Consider the following 18,722-nt stretch of genomic DNA (forward strand, 5'->3'; position numbering starts at 1 on the left):
TATTAACAGTAGAAGACAATTTTGTAACCAAAGAACACAGTCTGCATACGCTTGTTCCTCGTCTAATGTTATTTGGTTTTATCACACATCAGCGTGTATATTTTATATCGGTATTGTAGTTTTGCATAAAGGTAGTTCCTGTCTGAGTGACTCAAGGCAAATTCTGTGGTAGGCAAATGCACCTGTAGAACCAGATAAATCGGACAGATAAAGGTCTTTCATTACAGAAAATATGTTTTTAATTTCAGACATTACATCATCTAAGCTAATGAACAGATCACACTAGTGCAAGTAAAGATTACTTAACCCCCCCCACCCCTCATTAACTCTTCACGTAAAGACATACTGTATATTAACGTTCAGGTAGCACATTCATTTGCTGATTTCCTTTATGGGGTAAATATGTATAGATATTCCTGGCATTTAATACTTTTATTAGAATTTTGCTTAGTTGCTACATATACATACAATAGGCATTGATCGCCTGTTTTTACCCATTTCTTGTGTTGTGCTGTTCTCAGCAGGTCTGACAAATTGTTATTAGTTTATAAAGAACCCTTGACTGTTCTTTTGGTGACAGTTAATTGAAGTATTTCAGAATATAGATCCTAGCAACACCACTATCCAATGGCCTTTGCGAACGCTGATGTTTGCTCCATGGCTGTGTGTATTTTATCATGGGCCATTCTTCTGGTGCTGCTATGACCACCAAGACCACACTCTCTCATCTATATTCCCCTGTTAAATGGCTTTTGGTATTGTGCTATTTTGAGTGCATTCCAGAACCCAGGCTGGGGTTCAACAATCATTTCAACCAAAAATATCTTTTGGTGCATCCCCTGCAAAGTTTTGTGTTAATTATGTGGTTTATCAAACTGCAACACTACCCGTTAAAAGAGCTCCCCATCTCCTTATAGCCCAGATGTACATACTGCACTATAGAGCTGTCATGGTATCTTGGTGTCATACTGTTTGGATACAGACAGAAAAGGGTTTGTTTCCTATGGGATTTAGGTTTTCTAATGTGGCACGATAAACTAAGAATTTACTCTAGTGAACACATTTTCTCCAAAGGGGAATTTTACAAATTAATCAAGAAATAACAAAGCTGTAAATTATTTTTTCACCAGTTCATCTTTCCACTTAGTAACACAAACACAGAACTCCAGTTGTGTTGTACGAAACCACTAATCACACTATGGCTTCACATTCCTGTTTATGTCTTCAATACGTCCTTCATGAATTATTTTTATTCAACATATAATAGCTCATATCATATATAACAGTAATCATTAACAAGTATAGAAGAGAGAAAAGGTTCTGCCTTAAAAAAATATTATTTATAAATAGAAAAAAAATACATATCCTTGTTTTTCTATTGACATCTTGCAGTTTCCAGTATTACAGTAAAAGCACTTAGTGTGCTATAATGTGAACAAAAATACAATGTTGTTCTTTCTTCTCTACCTTTGTTGCTTTCAGTCTGGTTTCAGTAAGTTACTCTTATTTTACGAAACGGTCGACTACAGTACATGCTAAAGTTGAAAATCTAGAACATTAAAAAACCTTCACAGTTCACATACATTGGACATTTATTTTGAAGCAAGTGCAAAGGATTTTTGTTTTCTGAGAGCAATAAAGTTGTATTCTTCTCTGAAAAAGATGGCTTGCAATAAAAGCCATTGAAATAAACTTAACAGGCATCTAATGACGTGTACTATGAAGGAACATAAAGTTTGCTTTACCATCTTGACCTTGTTGGTCATCTGGGTCCCACCCAGCATCATGGACAACCTCAGAAACATGGTCTCACTTCAAATGACATACCACCAAATGTATGTCTTTGTTCCGATAACCGAGGATACTTTCACTAGATAGCACTCTGTGCCTGTTTCACTGGGTGGGATCGCTTCTAGGCGCTCCTCTGATGAGCTGTTGGAAAATAACTCCATCTATGGGACAATACAGGTGGCCACTGTTCCCACTTTGACTGTACATTTGCTTCAGAACAGGACCCCTTGCAGTTTTTTACTTACTGTAGTTGTTTGGTTTTGGTAATGCTTTGTTCCCCTTTCCCTATCTTAAGAGGATAGCTCATCTGTATATGTGTCTGGTTATTGAGAGTGTAAATTGTTTGAAACTGTAGTTCCCAACCTTTTGGGGTATGCAGACCCCTTCTGAACCCCCAAAATCTAGAGGAATTATCACTTTTTGACATCACAACTGTGGTATCATGCCTTTTTTTCTGAATGGCTCAGCATACAAATATAGCCTTCATCCATGTAGATATAGATTAAATGCTTAAAGGGCTTCAACCTTAAAAAGAAAGTCTCAGAATATCAAACTAAAATAGTCCAGCCTTCAGCTGCCTCCTAAACCTGGTGCAGTACCTAGTAAATTATAGTGAAATAAGTTCTGTGTAATTAGATAATATTAAAATGTCTGACTTAGCTCAGGGGTTACAGTTTGCTTCAATCGTAAATGGCAGCAGAATGAATTTGGTCCTTATACAGCAGCATAGTTGTACTGATATGGTACTATTGAGCTGAAATGGATTATACGCTGTGATGCCATTGCATTTCCATTGAAGATTATTTGGGAAGGGTGGGGCCCACTAGCTTTATAATATGTTCTGAAGTACAGTGCAAGACTATTCATCTTCCATTCTTGTGGGTTATTTAGTACCACTGAGCACTTTCCCTCTTCATTAAGGGTATAAAAGACTCTGTCTTGTCCATATTTGCAAGTACACTGTCCATATGAAAGTATGACACCTTATGCACAAAGAACATTACAGTATACAGGAATATACAGAATAGAATTGAATGCCAAGCTGAGAATTAGTTGTCATGGTGATTTTAGAACATCTTATCAGCAGTTTCTTGTCGTGCTCAGCCACTGGGAAACAGTGTAAGCTTATATAGAATCATGAGCTATAATGCAAATACTAAAATAACAACGAAACAGCCCCAAGCTTACTTTGCTTTTATGTGATTAAAAACGAAGAAGCCTTGCAGCTTCACAGGAAAGACAAACAGTCCTGAATAGTGTGGTTCATTTTACAGACCTTATTTAAAGGGATATCATCTATTTTCTTAATATTTTATTTCTTATCTGTTTGATCCTCATAAAAGTTTACCCAGGTATTTTTTAATGGTATTTTTGCAGTTTTCCCCACACTATACAGATACCATAGTTTACCCTGGTTTGCCATGTTTATTAATATACTTTACCATACCTCACTATTCTTTACAATGTTTACCTGTGATTTACTTTCACTATGCTTTATTACATCTTGCTATGCTTTTACTATGGTTAACTTTTATAAGGGAATATCCAACTATGGAATAAATAAATAATTTTCTAGCATTCTTGTTCTAGAATGTTAGTTGTGAGTAAGTGAGTTGGGGAAGTACTGTCTAATAGCATTGCTCTGTGCACCCATATGTGAAGCTTTGTGTAGTGAAGCCTGTGCTCTGCTAATATGCTTTCTTAAAATCAAACTAGTATTTTTTTGCTAAAATAGTTATTAGACAGAAAAAGATATCAACAATGTAATATTAGCAAATGTACATGATATAACGCATCCCTTTAAAAAAGCTGTTACCGGTACTGTATAAGTCCATACTAAAAATATTAGCCCTTTTGATTGTTCCTATAAAAAAATGTATTAGTAGAAAAAAGTCCCCCCGTCCTCTTTTTTCCAGCAGATGTCATATATAACTTCTTACAGGTACAAGATCTCAATAGTCGTTATCCTGGATAACTAAATGGAACTTGAAATTGATGCAGTCTGTGCATTCCCTTCTGGCATTCTGAGTGACAAGGTGGAAAGCAGGTTTCAAGGGTAACTGCCAGTCTGTTTTCTGATAAAGACAAGAGCAGAGAATGATAAACTATTGAGGGATGTAGAAACAGACACCAGTTGAATTATATCTCTTTGTAAAACTGAACATGCTTGCTAAATCAAAGTGTATACTCCAGTCTGTAATTTACTCTTTTTTTTAAAAAAAGGATACAAACATTGAATGCCTATTAAAGAGCTACAGTGAGTGGATATGACATATCACAGTTATCTTAACTAATGCATTCTTCATGTTTAGATTCATTTTGTGCATCATTTTCTGTTTCAGTCATCGAATCCTGATGAATTTTGAAAACTTTAAAGCTGAAAGCACTCCTGTGACATCAAAATGTCTCTCAAGCATGTCTTCTCAGTAAGTTCGGCACTTTTCCCCGAGTTTACGTAATTCACCTTTCCTGTAAAAACCTGCCACAATACACTATAATTATTAGAAATGTGTGATGGCTGACAGATATCACTAAATTAAATAGATGTTCAATTAAACCTTTTACTTGACAAGCAAATATAAATGATGAGAAACTAAAACCATACTGTATGCTGGTGCTGCTGTTATTCTAATAAAATAAATATGTTCATATTCAAAAACATAATGTTAGACCTTCAGTAAACAAAACATGTTGAAAAACAGGGAGGGACTGTTTCCAACAGCAGGCAAAAAAAAAACAATGGCAAGCTGCCAGCAAACACTTCTCCTTTAGTGTAAATTAAAGGTCCTGACAATAATTCAAAATCTCACATAAATTTACGCCTAAATTAATTTAGGTAATACCTTGTTGAGTATTGTAATAATTATTTGTGCTGGTGGAAACGTTCTCCTTAATATAGGGTGGTCTTTTATAGCAGAACCATGTATAAAATGGTATAAACATACAGGTAATAGCATTTGCATTCATGTCGTTCTTGTGACAAGGTGTTAAAACCAAGCCTCACCCAGGACAACTGGAAACTGGAAGCTGCTAGAGACTGGAACATGCTGGAAGATGTTGGTCAACGGCTTATTTTTTCACCTGAGACTGCCACCACTAACCTTCGACTAGACATTGTCTTGTGGTCTGGATCAGCACGCCTTGTTCATATGGTACAGTGCCATGGGAGGATGCTGTGGATGAGGCGTATGAGAGGAAGAAACTTCGATATGCTCTGCTGAAGCGGAACAGCGAGGATGGAGATTCTGGGTTTACCCAGTGGAGGCGTGTTGTCGAGGATTTGTGGCACACTCTACAACCCAGTTTATCAGAGGTGTCGGTTTCAGTGGCCAAGAGTTGCGTCACACAATGAAGAACTTATCTGAAGCAGCAGAAAGAAGCAGCAACTGGCTATGGTTGAGACGGAAAGATTCTGGCTGCGGATCTCAAGGATGAAAGAAAAGCTGATGTACAGGTAAGTAAGCTGGGCTGAGTTGAATGAGGAAAGGATGCCAGAGTCACTGTCGAGCCCTCTTGAGGCGTTGTGAGCTAGTCGACAGAACACAGAGGATGGAAGGTGCCCACTTGAAGACCCCAGAGATGTACCCTACTTGGCTCAATCCAGACGGTTGTCATGCTGATGTGCTGGGGATACCGCACAGTGGTTGATCCCCGGAGCCAGCATCACAGCCATTGTGTGCAGGGGGATAGAATAATCTCTCAGGATGGGTTCATTTTATTCCAATTTTAAAATGAGTCACTTCCAGTAATCTCTTTTTCTGGTTATCCTTGTCCCCAAACTGAACTCTAAATAAATGCAAGACACTAAGGATGGGTGAATAAAAGCAGATAGTGTGTACTTTAATACTAAAACTAGGGTAAACATCAGTCTACATTAATGCAGTGCTGCAGTGCTGCTTCAGATTATATGAATCAATGATGATGTTTTGGGGGCTGTGTATGTTTTGTACGTATAATAAATACAACAGATTTTAACGTTGACCTAGCTAAAACTTCTCAGTGTCAAAATAAAGGGAACAGAGACTGGAGTTTAGCATAAGCAAATGTTGTTATATAATTGGGCAAAACAGGTAAATACATGACATAATGATCCTATTGAAAGCAAGCTTTGAGCTAATCTAAATCAGAATAATGCTAACTAGCACTTTAGAAATCTGCCTGCAGGAAACATATATTTGGTTACACAAAAAAAGCTTTGTTTCCGTTTTAAGATCTCTTCATCAGTGATCAAAGTACCAAGCATAGGACACCTGTTTTGAATTGTATTTAAAAAAAAAAAAAAATCAAACTATGGATACTATAACACACCAAGCCTCACTCTAGAGACACAGCATTGAAACATTTTGGCCTCAAACGTAAAAAATCAAATTCCTAAAGACAGGAAGTTATAATGCATGACCTGGGCTTGGCAGACTATATATTGTAGCACACAATTATACTGAAGTCTAATGACAACTTAATTATGTTATTCTTTGGCAAATGTTTTAGCAATCTGGGGATGTATTTAGATCACCACTAAGTCCCTGGTGATGAAACTTGCTGAAGGACATTCTTTAGCACAGTTTATCAGGAGGTATCTGCCATCACACTGTAGCTGTCTGTTGGGGTTTGGCAGCAGAGCAGCAGAATTTGTTTAACATAACACAATGGTCAACATAACACAAATGTGAACTTTTAATTCTGGCTCCAGAAACAGAAAATAGAAGATTGTTATCTATGTAAAAATTTACTCATGGTGTCCTGTACATTTTAGTCTGGATGAATCTGATCAAGTTAACCTTTTAAATAAGCACTATATTTGAAATATGAGGGTCATTTTCAGTACAATATAGCCTCACACATAACAACGTACTCACCTCCAAAAACCTGAAGGCATGTTTTCATTGTGCTAAGTCTTACATGGGGTGGGGGAATATTCACTTCAAATAGTTGCTTACAGAGTTGCCTGAAAAAGTTGCCAAAGATTTTTTTTTTTTTTTCAGGCCTGTTTTCTGATAACTGCTGCAGCAACAAGTTGGCTATGACATTTCAAAGCATAATCTTTGTGTGTGTGTGTGTGTGTGTGGGGGGGGGGTACTTTGCTGGAAATTATGTTCTATAATATTTTGAAAAGTTTTCTAGTGTCAGTAACCTTTACACTCACATTCTGTGTTGTCATAGGAAGCTGTATGGGGTCAGTTGGGCCAAACTTATATTATGGAAAAATACATAGGCTTTGCTTCAATCTATGTGAAAAAGTCTGCAAAAAAATAAAACAAAAACAACAAACAACCCCCTCCCCCAATGAAAATCAATAAGGATCTGGCTAAAATAATGCTGTGCTGTGTAAAGTAAGACAAGGTAAGTTTATTTGAAGCCTTGGTCACGCCTTTTATTTTTGGAGACTTTCTAATGTATTGTCTATAGTAGATGACTTTAGAATTTGAGATACAAAATTCATACTGCAATCATAATTTACTGTTCAATTGCAAGTTCATAATTCCACGTTCTTTATATCTTTTCAAGAATATGATTTAAAATACTAAGTTCCAAATGCTATGTCAGTTTAGAACTATCCATTTAAATTGTCTATAAATCTGATCAGAAAATGTGCATTTTTTTACAATAGCTGCAACAGGTGTTTTTTTTGTTTTTTTTCCACTGTATATTATAGGTGAAATGCTCCCTCTAGTGGAAATGATCATTATAACACAATTATTTTTGTGGTCAATGGGAAAAGCCGGTTTACGGTAGAAAACAAAAAATAACATTACTATATTTACTTGTCTTCAGGATTCTGAGGGTTAAATGAGCCTGAAAGCCAAACATTTCCAAACAAAATCAACCCAGACTATACAATACTTAAAACTATACAATTAAAAAACTATTAAAACCAACAGTTGATATAATGTTCTGTGAAGTGTTATGTACAAATAATAATAATAATAATAATAAATAAATAATAAACGAGAAGAAGAAGAAGAAGAAGAAGAAGAAGAAGAAGAAGAAGAAGAAGAAATATTTTATATAGTGCCTTTCATAGTGGACCACCATCAAAAAGCGCTTTACAAGATATGAGACTATTCTTTCTTCCTTAAAATTTCCATTATCTTAAAGATGCACATAACAGTATACCAATTAATACCCATTAACTGTAATAACAAGTGTGTCTTTTTTTTTGTTTTTAGAACACTGTGGTGAACCTCAGTCCCTGCAGGCAGGTGATTCTCAGAGGTGGAGGAGTTTCAATATGTTGGTGTTTAATGAACCCACCAGGTGAAATGACCGAGCAAGATCCACATTAACTAAAAGCATGGCTTGAAAACAGACATTTCTTTAACCAAGTGTACTACATATAAAACCTGATACATATATACACACATATACATCAGGTTTTGCAATGCAAACACAGGTTTACAACAATGTGTGTTTCTTTCAAAACTTGACATTTGAGCAGAAGCACAACATGTAAGAGTTATCAAATTATTTTGTTAGCTTAATCACTTTAGAGAGCAATTTAATATGGGTATGAAATATGATTTGTTTTAACAAAATGCATTTTTTTCTTGGTCAGCTACTGTACACTAAACATTGTTTCCTGTTGCACCCGTCACATCCTGGAGCTTTCTTAACAACACCCAGGTGTTAAGAACACCCATGTGGCTAAAACATGTCTATGTACAGCTGGAACAAAGCATTAGCCTGTCCATGCAATACTCTACCCTTGTGGACGCAGCAAATACATGAGTGAAAAAAATACAAAGAACAAATGTGGCATTTCTTACATCCATTAACGCAGTGTTGCAGGGCGATAGGTTAACAGTCTCCTTCTGATTCACAAGCTTAGTTTAAAGACTCTACTCTTGGCACCAAACTTCAGACATTAGCTGTAATTGAACCCAGGCCTCTGTAGTTAAATTGGACAGATATATTTTTATTTTCCCTCCCTAGTTTCAATTATAACTATAATAAAAAATGCAGTACATATACTTATTTTAAAATAGATAATTCAAATGTAATGAATGACCTGTTTGACAAAATGCACTGCCTTCATTTCTACCAGTCCCACCCACTCTACATCTATATAGACAGAGATCAGGTTGGACTTGCAGAGTTGACAGGTCATGTTGTTTCATAATTTAGATGTATTGAAGAAAGCTTTTTAAGTAAGTTCAAACAAATCTTAATGTATTCCACGATAAAAAACTGAATTGAATATGCTTGTTTCAGAAGATCATACTTCCTTATGGGGAGGAAATTAAAGTCGAAGGTCATAAAATGTATGTGGCTTTCATAACACATTTTCGTCATTTTGGGCATGTTTTAAAAATGTCACGTGTGCACTCTTTCCTACTGTACCTACCCAGAACCTTTTTATCCAACCACATTAGGTTTCTGTCTCATCAATCCCACATTGGGAAATTGGGGGTTAGTTAACAATATTAACCCAATCCAACCTTAATTCACCCCAGAGGCTTTGCGACCTGTGATATCATGCTTTCTCATATGGTTGAGGATTCTTCTCGTGGTCGATTTGAGCTGTAGCAACCATACAAGTTTCAGTTTAAAAAAGGTTGCTATTTTGTATGTCCATGTTAATAATAATATTAATAATAATAATAAAATAATAATAATAATAATAATAATAATAATAATAATGTTCTATTTTCTTACAAATGCAACAACTATTTGGGAATAATATATCCCCTTTAATTAGATGAATTACTCTACAGAATAATTTGTGGCTGGTAACATGTATACCCACCTACTGAACACACATTTAGTTCCGAATGTCAAGAAGGAATGGGAGCCTGCAGCTGGACATTAATGCAGTGCTGCAGTGCTGCTTCAGATTATATGAATCAATGATGATGTTTTGGGGGCTGTGTATGTTTTGTACGTATAATAAATACAACAGATTTTAACGTTGACCTAGCTAAAACTTCTCAGTGTCAAAATAAAGGGAACAGAGACTGGAGTTTAGCATAAGCAAATGTTGTTATATAATTGGGCAAAACAGGTAAATACATGACATAATGATCCTATTGAAAGCAAGCTTTGAGCTAATCTAAATCAGAATAATGCTAACTAGCACTTTAGAAATCTGCCTGCAGGAAACATATATTTGGTTACACAAAAAAAGCTTTGTTTCCGTTTTAAGATCTCTTCATCAGTGATCAAAGTACCAAGCATAGGACACCTGTTTTGAATTGTATTTAAAAAAAAAAAAAAAAAAAAACTATGGATACTATAACACACCAAGCCTCACTCTAGAGACACAGCATTGAAACATTTTGGCCTCAAACGTAAAAAATCAAATTCCTAAAGACAGGAAGTTATAATGCATGACCTGGGCTTGGCAGACTATATATTGTAGCACACAATTATACTGAAGTCTAATGACAACTTAATTATGTTATTCTTTGGCAAATGTTTTAGCAATCTGGGGATGTATTTAGATCACCACTAAGTCCCTGGTGATGAAACTTGCTGAAGGACATTCTTTAGCACAGTTTATCAGGAGGTATCTGCCATCACACTGTAGCTGTCTGTTGGGGTTTGGCAGCAGAGCAGCAGAATTTGTTTAACATAACACAATGGTCAACATAACACAAATGTGAACTTTTAATTCTGGCTCCAGAAACAGAAAATAGAAGATTGTTATCTATGTAAAAATTTACTCATGGTGTCCTGTACATTTTAGTCTGGATGAATCTGATCAAGTTAACCTTTTAAATAAGCACTATATTTGAAATATGAGGGTCATTTTCAGTACAATATAGCCTCACACATAACAACGTACTCACCTCCAAAAACCTGAAGGCATGTTTTCATTGTGCTAAGTCTTACATGGGGTGGGGGAATATTCACTTCAAATAGTTGCTTACAGAGTTGCCTGAAAAAGTTGCCAAAGATTTTTTTTTTTTTTTCAGGCCTGTTTTCTGATAACTGCTGCAGCAACAAGTTGGCTATGACATTTCAAAGCATAATCTTGTGTGTGTGTGTGTGTGTGTGGGGGGGGGGGGGGGGGGGGGTGGGGTACTTTGCTGGAAATTATGTTCTATAATATTTTGAAAAGTTTTCTAGTGTCAGTAACCTTTACACTCACATTCTGTGTTGTCATAGGAAGCTGTATGGGGTCAGTTGGGCCAAACTTATATTATGGAAAAATACATAGGCTTTGCTTCAATCTATGTGAAAAAGTCTGCAAAAAAATAAAACAAAAACAACAAACAACCCCCTCCCCCAATGAAAATCAATAAGGATCTGGCTAAAATAATGCTGTGCTGTGTAAAGTAAGACAAGGTAAGTTTATTTGAAGCCTTGGTCACGCCTTTTATTTTTGGAGACTTTCTAATGTATTGTCTATAGTAGATGACTTTAGAATTTGAGATACAAAATTCATACTGCAATCATAATTTACTGTTCAATTGCAAGTTCATAATTCCACGTTCTTTATATCTTTTCAAGAATATGATTTAAAATACTAAGTTCCAAATGCTATGTCAGTTTAGAACTATCCATTTAAATTGTCTATAAATCTGATCAGAAAATGTGCATTTTTTTACAATAGCTGCAACAGGTGTTTTTTTTGTTTTTTTTCCACTGTATATTATAGGTGAAATGCTCCCTCTAGTGGAAATGATCATTATAACACAATTATTTTTGTGGTCAATGGGAAAAGCCGGTTTACGGTAGAAAACAAAAAATAACATTACTATATTTACTTGTCTTCAGGATTCTGAGGGTTAAATGAGCCTGAAAGCCAAACATTTCCAAACAAAATCAACCCAGACTATACAATACTTAAAACTATACAATTAAAAAACTATTAAAACCAACAGTTGATATAATGTTCTGTGAAGTGTTATGTACAAATAATAATAATAATAATAATAATAATAATAATAATAATAATAATAATAAGAAGAAGAAGAAGAAGAAGAAGAAGAAGAAGAAGAAGAAGAATATTTATATAGTGCCTTTCATAGTGGACCACCATCGCAAAGCGCTTTACAAGATATGAGACTATTCTTTCTTCCTTAAAATTTCCATTATCTTAAAGATGCACATAACAGTATACCAATTAATACCCATTAACTGTAATAACAAGTGTGTCTTTTTTTTTGTTTTTAGAACACTGTGGTGAACCTCAGTCCCTGCAGGCAGGTGATTCTCAGAGGTGGAGGAGTTTCAATATGTTGGTGTTTAATGAACCCACCAGGTGAAATGACCGAGCAAGATCCACATTAACTAAAAGCATGGCTTGAAAACAGACATTTCTTTAACCAAGTGTACTACATATAAAACCTGATACATATATACACACATATACATCAGGTTTTGCAATGCAAACACAGGTTTACAACAATGTGTGTTTCTTTCAAAACTTGACATTTGAGCAGAAGCACAACATGTAAGAGTTATCAAATTATTTTGTTAGCTTAATCACTTTAGAGAGCAATTTAATATGGGTATGAAATATGATTTGTTTTAACAAAATGCATTTTTTTCTTGGTCAGCTACTGTACACTAAACATTGTTTCCTGTTGCACCCGTCACATCCTGGAGCTTTCTTAACAACACCCAGGTGTTAAGAACACCCATGTGGCTAAAACATGTCTATGTACAGCTGGAACAAAGCATTAGCCTGTCCATGCAATACTCTACCCTTGTGGACGCAGCAAATACATGAGTGAAAAAAATACAAAGAACAAATGTGGCATTTCTTACATCCATTAACGCAGTGTTGCAGGGCGATAGGTTAACAGTCTCCTTCTGATTCACAAGCTTAGTTTAAAGACTCTACTCTTGGCACCAAACTTCAGACATTAGCTGTAATTGAACCCAGGCCTCTGTAGTTAAATTGGACAGATATATTTTTATTTTCCCTCCCTAGTTTCAATTATAACTATAATAAAAAATGCAGTACATATACTTATTTTAAAATAGATAATTCAAATGTAATGAATGACCTGTTTGACAAAATGCACTGCCTTCATTTCTACCAGTCCCACCCACTCTACATCTATATAGACAGAGATCAGGTTGGACTTGCAGAGTTGACAGGTCATGTTGTTTCATAATTTAGATGTATTGAAGAAAGCTTTTTAAGTAAGTTCAAACAAATCTTAATGTATTCCACGATAAAAAACTGAATTGAATATGCTTGTTTCAGAAGATCATACTTCCTTATGGGGAGGAAATTAAAGTCGAAGGTCATAAAATGTATGTGGCTTTCATAACACATTTTCGTCATTTTGGGCATGTTTTAAAAATGTCACGTGTGCACTCTTTCCTACTGTACCTACCCAGAACCTTTTTATCCAACCACATTAGGTTTCTGTCTCATCAATCCCACATTGGGAAATTGGGGGTTAGTTAACAATATTAACCCAATCCAACCTTAATTCACCCCAGAGGCTTTGCGACCTGTGATATCATGCTTTCTCATATGGTTGAGGATTCTTCTCGTGGTCGATTTGAGCTGTAGCAACCATACAAGTTTCAGTTTAAAAAAGGTTGCTATTTTGTATGTCCATGTTAATAATAATATTAATAATAATAATAATAATAATAATAATAATAATAATAATAATAATAATAATAATAATACATGTTCTATTTTCTTACAAATGCAACAACTATTTGGGAATAATATATCCCCTTTAATTAGATGAATTACTCTACAGAATAATTTGTGGCTGGTAACATGTATACCCACCTACTGAACACACATTTAGTTCCGAATGTCAAGAAGGAATGGGAGCCTGCAGCTGGAACTGTCTTTAGGTAAGACACACAAACTGATACTGCTATGAGTTCTGGTTTCTTTTATAGTAGAGTGAACAAAAGAGAAAATGATACTTTATATTTCTCTACAAAATTGAATATGATTATTGGACACTGTATTTTTTTTTAAATCATATGTGCTGTTAATACGAAATCTGAACTATCAGTTTGACACGCTTTTATGTTCTGAAAGATGCTCACATAAATATATCCTCAGAAAGTAATGAAACATCAAATATTTTCATCCTGGGCACACACTGTAATTCTGTTCTACTTTTATTGCTTACCATGCATCCACGATTCTTTTTTATTCAAAAAGTTTTATTGTAGGCCTACATTGCAATATATAATAATAATAATAATAATAATAATAATAATAATAATAATAATAATAATCTTTATTGTTATATAGCACCTTTCATAGTGGACCACTATCACAAAGCACTTTACAGAGGTAGGCTGTGAACTGTGCATTATATGCAGAGTCTCTTACAATTAGACACTGATTTAACATCTCAGCTACAGGATGGAGCACAAGGAGGTTAAGTGACTTGCTCAGGGTCAAACAGTGAGTCAGTCAGTGGCAGAGGTGGGACCAATATGCAAAAAAAAACTAATTGCATAATGAACAACAGGTTTCAGTAACAATGTATTATAGAAAACAATGCAGAAATACATAACAAAATAAAAGGGACGTTTTGTCATCTATTTAGACAAATAAGTCACGGATAAGACTACAGTGTAAAAGTCAGTACCAAAGGCATCCAATGCTCTGATCGCTCTCATGTCTTTACACATCTTCATAGAATTTAAATTAATTTTACAGTCACAGCGAAAATGAGAGGGATTTGGTTTAATTTTCATCATCTTTCATTTATGTAATATTTTGCAAACAAAATAATTAAATTTATTATGAAAATAAAAGAACGATCAATACCTGAGTCCTCAAAAGAGCATACTATATATTCCATGGAAAAATAAATGAGCCTACTGCAAGAATAAAGAAACCAATAAGTAACCTTTATCCAAAATACATCAGAGAATATACAAGCGAAAAACGTGCAATTTGAATCAATGTTTGATGCATCCACGACTTCTGCATTTCCTGCAAACTCTGACGTGATCACATGGGCTCGAGTGTTCACGTGATCAGACCCACTTGTAACCCGGAATGAATTGTGATCTCCAGTCATTCATTCACCGACTGTAATCTCCAACACTGGCAGGTAAATCGCATTTGTATACTTTTAATACGTTTACAATAATTGTTAAACCCAGGGAGAACCAGTGGTTTTCAGGGGTGAAACCGTGTAGTCTATGTATGTCGCTCAGTAACGTTTGTTTATGGAAGTCATGTACACATTAAGTTAGTGGAGGCCCTGGGATGAGTGAGTAAGCAGTTTGCGAATATATTAAAACATAAAATGACAATAAAACAAATAAAATAATAATAATAATTTTAATAATTATAATAATTGGCATTCAGAAAAATCTAGGTAGTACAGTCATACGAGAGACTAGAAGCCCTTCTAACTTGAAACGCTTGATTATCACAAAGCACTAATATTGCTACTGCATGCAATATTTAACAAAGGACTTCTGTTTTTTTAAAATGACACTTGAATGTGTTTTCTTAGGCACTTTTTCGGTTTGCCAGTCGGGTGATATACCGGTACACGCTTTTGTGACACATGTAAATACTATTAATTAACTCTTTTAATTATGCAATGAATCAACCTCGATGAAAATTCCATCAACTGCTGCTGGCCAGTAGTAATTGGCTGTAAGACACATTTTTTGTGTACATTGTCTGTCACTAAATAATTGATTTGGTATGCAGTATACTTTGGATGTGTAATACATACACTCTGAGAGCTGATTTCACTGGGCTGATCAAAACATGCTTGGTTTACGGCTGTTTCACAAGATTTCTCAATTGTAGTGACTATATTTGTATAATTCTGGATAACAGACTTCACTGAAGGATTTTACCATCAAGATCCAATTCTCTAAAATATATGGACTTGGTAATCAAGTTCTGCAGTATAGTTTCAAGAAAGACGCATTGAAAGGAGAAGCTGTGCGTGTGTTATATTTTCTCACAGTACTATAACAATCTTGATTTTTTTTTTGTAACCATTTTGAAGAATTTCTTTGAAAGAAAACAACATACCAGATTATGGCTGCAGATTCTATGGAAATTGATGATACTTTGTACAGGTAAGACTCCAGCTCTTTGTTAGGATAAGTTGATTTGTCATAACAAAAAAATCACATTAACCCTTTATGGTACAAGGGACATATGAGTCCCACAAGTAGTTATGCTAACGTTCTTATTTTTGCAGCAGGGTTCCTTGTGGTACTTGAGTCACGCTCAAATGTATTTCAGGAATAAAACATTTGAACAACTGTTCAATGCCTTGTGTACCTCAAGGGGTTTTAGTGAATACAAATGTAAATAGCCCAGATTTTTTTTCTGAAACAAGTCAGTTATTCATAAGAAAACAAAGTTGCACAATTTAAATTAGTGGTATAGATCAAAATGCAGGATTCCACTTTTGTAAATGTAATAATTCCATATCTAGTGAAGTATCATGCAATCAAGGGTAAGTTTTATGTTTACTTCACTGATAATAAGCTTCAGTTACTGTTGCTCGCTGTCTATTTCATCTTTATAATTTAGTTTTAAAATAAATGGCTCAACTTTTCCCTGGGTTGAAACCAGGCTCAGGCTTACCTCCAGGAGACATTAGTCCATATCACAAAAGCACCACACAATTTAAGACAGTAGAAGTCTTTGCTTGAGAGAAGCCCAGGATGATGAGAAGGGTCGTTTCAGATTAGGATTGAGGTGTGCTTGCAGTGCTTTGGCACCTCTAGCCAGTGCCACTGTCCCTCACCTTTCACAAACATTGCATTCACAAATGTGCAAACAGGTGTACAGATACTCCAGTTAAGATTCAGATTCAGCATCTGCTCTAGCTGTTACAACAGAACAGCCGTGAAACAAGATGCAAAAATAGACAGAATCAAGAAATAGCAGTATGTTTTTAGTTTTAAAAAAGTGTTTTATGTGCAAGTCTGCACTTAGTTTATGGGTAATTAACATTGAAATGCCTGTTTTTTTTTTTCTAGCCGTCAACGCTATGTACTGGGTGATAATGCAATGCAGCAGATGGCCCAGTCGCATGTGTTTCTCAGTGGGATGGGAGGGCTAGGAGTAGAGATGGGTAAGATAAAAAGGAATGAGTAATAGGGAAGAATTTAATATATGCTGAACAATCATGACAACTAGTAAATTGTTTTTTGCATGTGGACATATTATACGCATGCTGTTGTATTATGCTACTTATGATTATTCACATTCATTCATTCATTTTTTGTTTCTAAATGGTACTGGTGTACATAGATAAAAATAAATAAAATAAAAATATATGTATTTTCGATCTGACAACTTAACATGTAAATTATTAATTGTTGATGATTTTTTTGTTTTTACAGCAAAGAATATTGTACTTGCAGGAGTAAAGGTACGCAAACCATTTTACTTTGTCTGAAACTCCCAACTCCAAGCACTGGGATATGTGCACATTAAAGCATATTCAGAAATCCATAGGTTTACTATTGGAAAGTTCTATAAAAATATTTTTAGGCTGGCTTTAAAAATGTTTACTGTCTCTGCGGCAAATACCATGTTCTGAGTTCCATAGTTGAGAGAGATGACAACTGAAGGCCCTTGTACCAAAGGTCAAAATTCTGTATCTTGGGACTGCCAACAGGCCAGTGTTGGATGATTGCAGTTGACGGCCTGGTTCATAAACCAAGTGCATCTGAATCAGATCTGTAGAAAGACATTGAGACAGCCATATCAGAATTACCAGATTGAAAGATTCCAGCTCCCATAGGCATAGACTAAAGAAACTGAAACACACTCACAATAATATCACTGCTTAGAGCGCTAAGTAATGAAAATCGGACCAACCCTGCTATTTTTCTTCCGTTAGACATACGTCAGAAGTCTCTTTTATTAGACCATTTCATCTTTATTTTTGGAGATCTGTTTCACTTGCTTATATGTTTTTATCCTAATTGCAGGCATTGACTGTTCACGATACAAAGAAATGTGAAACCTGGGATCTTGGAACTAACTTTTTTATTTGTGAAGATGATGTTCTGAACCAGAGGAAAAGGTAATGTGCACTTTTATGGAGCCTTATAAATATCAATACTCAACTGCAGGGCTACTCCCTAAATACAATTTCATTACAGGCTAATATATAATTAAAAGTGCTTTAGAGCCTGGTGCCAGTTTAATAACAATTAAAGACATTGTTGCATAAATGTAAGACTTCAGGATAAACTGCTCTGCAGTTAATTTTGAGCACAGAGCTGTCAGGCAGACGTAGAGGATCAAAGAACTGTCAGCAGCTAGTGTCTCTTAAATTGAGAGATGGAGCTTCCGAGGATGTTTGATCTCTAACCCATATCATTAAATACCAGTAAAGGTGCATATAATAGAGTTGAGTTGCACAGTACATATGTATAGAGTGATATACAGTATGTACTATGAACACATAACCCAACACTGGCTTGGTTAATGCCTCTTATTTACTTATACTGTACAGTGCATGCTGTTATTGGCTCATACAAAGTCAACACCCACTATAAAATAAAAATGAGTAGATACTAAAATCATCTAGTAAATACATCTAGCTGTATTGATGTCTTTCAATAATATATTAATGTTTTTAAATCCTATTTATAGAGTGGAAACTGTTTATCCTCGCATTGCTGAGTTAAATCCTTATGTTCAAGTCAACATATCCACGGCAACCATTGACACAACAACTGATCTGTCGTTCTTAAAGCAGTATCAGGTAAGTTGGTGTATTTGTGTAAATGGCAGTGTAATTGTGATGGTTGGTTGAGGGAGTATTGATAACTTAAGTGATCTTATCATCCATAAACTCTGCTAGAACAGATTGTATTTTTTGTCAGCAGCCGCTTTTGTGACTGGTTAATTCTGGTGTTATTGATTTTCCTAAAACAAATTTAAACTGTAACATTCTGTGAACAGAGCCAGATGTTGTTCTTTATTTTTCAGTTTTTAAAAGATGTGCCCCAAATAAAGTTTGAGAAACTTTGTGTCTAGTGTATAA

The 18,722-nt window shown here is 35.2% G+C and overlaps 1 protein-coding gene across 2 annotated transcripts in view; it reads left to right on the plus strand.

Annotated features, from left to right (window-relative positions):
• The first annotated feature begins 14,724 nt into the window (after positions 1-14,724).
• Positions 14,725-18,722, plus strand: part of LOC121294765 (ubiquitin-like modifier-activating enzyme 6) — a 31,992-nt gene continuing 27,994 nt past the window's right edge. For both annotated transcript variants that reach the window (XM_041218845.1, XM_041218851.1), the window contains exons 1-6: positions 14,725-14,789; positions 15,711-15,783; positions 16,699-16,793; positions 17,065-17,093; positions 17,659-17,753; positions 18,329-18,440. In XM_041218845.1, the coding sequence (XP_041074779.1) occupies positions 15,743-15,783; positions 16,699-16,793; positions 17,065-17,093; positions 17,659-17,753; positions 18,329-18,440 (372 nt within the window). In that variant the 5' untranslated portion in view covers positions 14,725-14,789; positions 15,711-15,742. The remainder of the gene's footprint in view (positions 14,790-15,710; positions 15,784-16,698; positions 16,794-17,064; positions 17,094-17,658; positions 17,754-18,328; positions 18,441-18,722) is intronic.

Source organism: Polyodon spathula, chromosome 2, assembly GCF_017654505.1.
Source record: "Polyodon spathula isolate WHYD16114869_AA chromosome 2, ASM1765450v1, whole genome shotgun sequence".
NCBI classification, from domain to species: Eukaryota; Metazoa; Chordata; class Actinopteri; order Acipenseriformes; family Polyodontidae; genus Polyodon; species Polyodon spathula.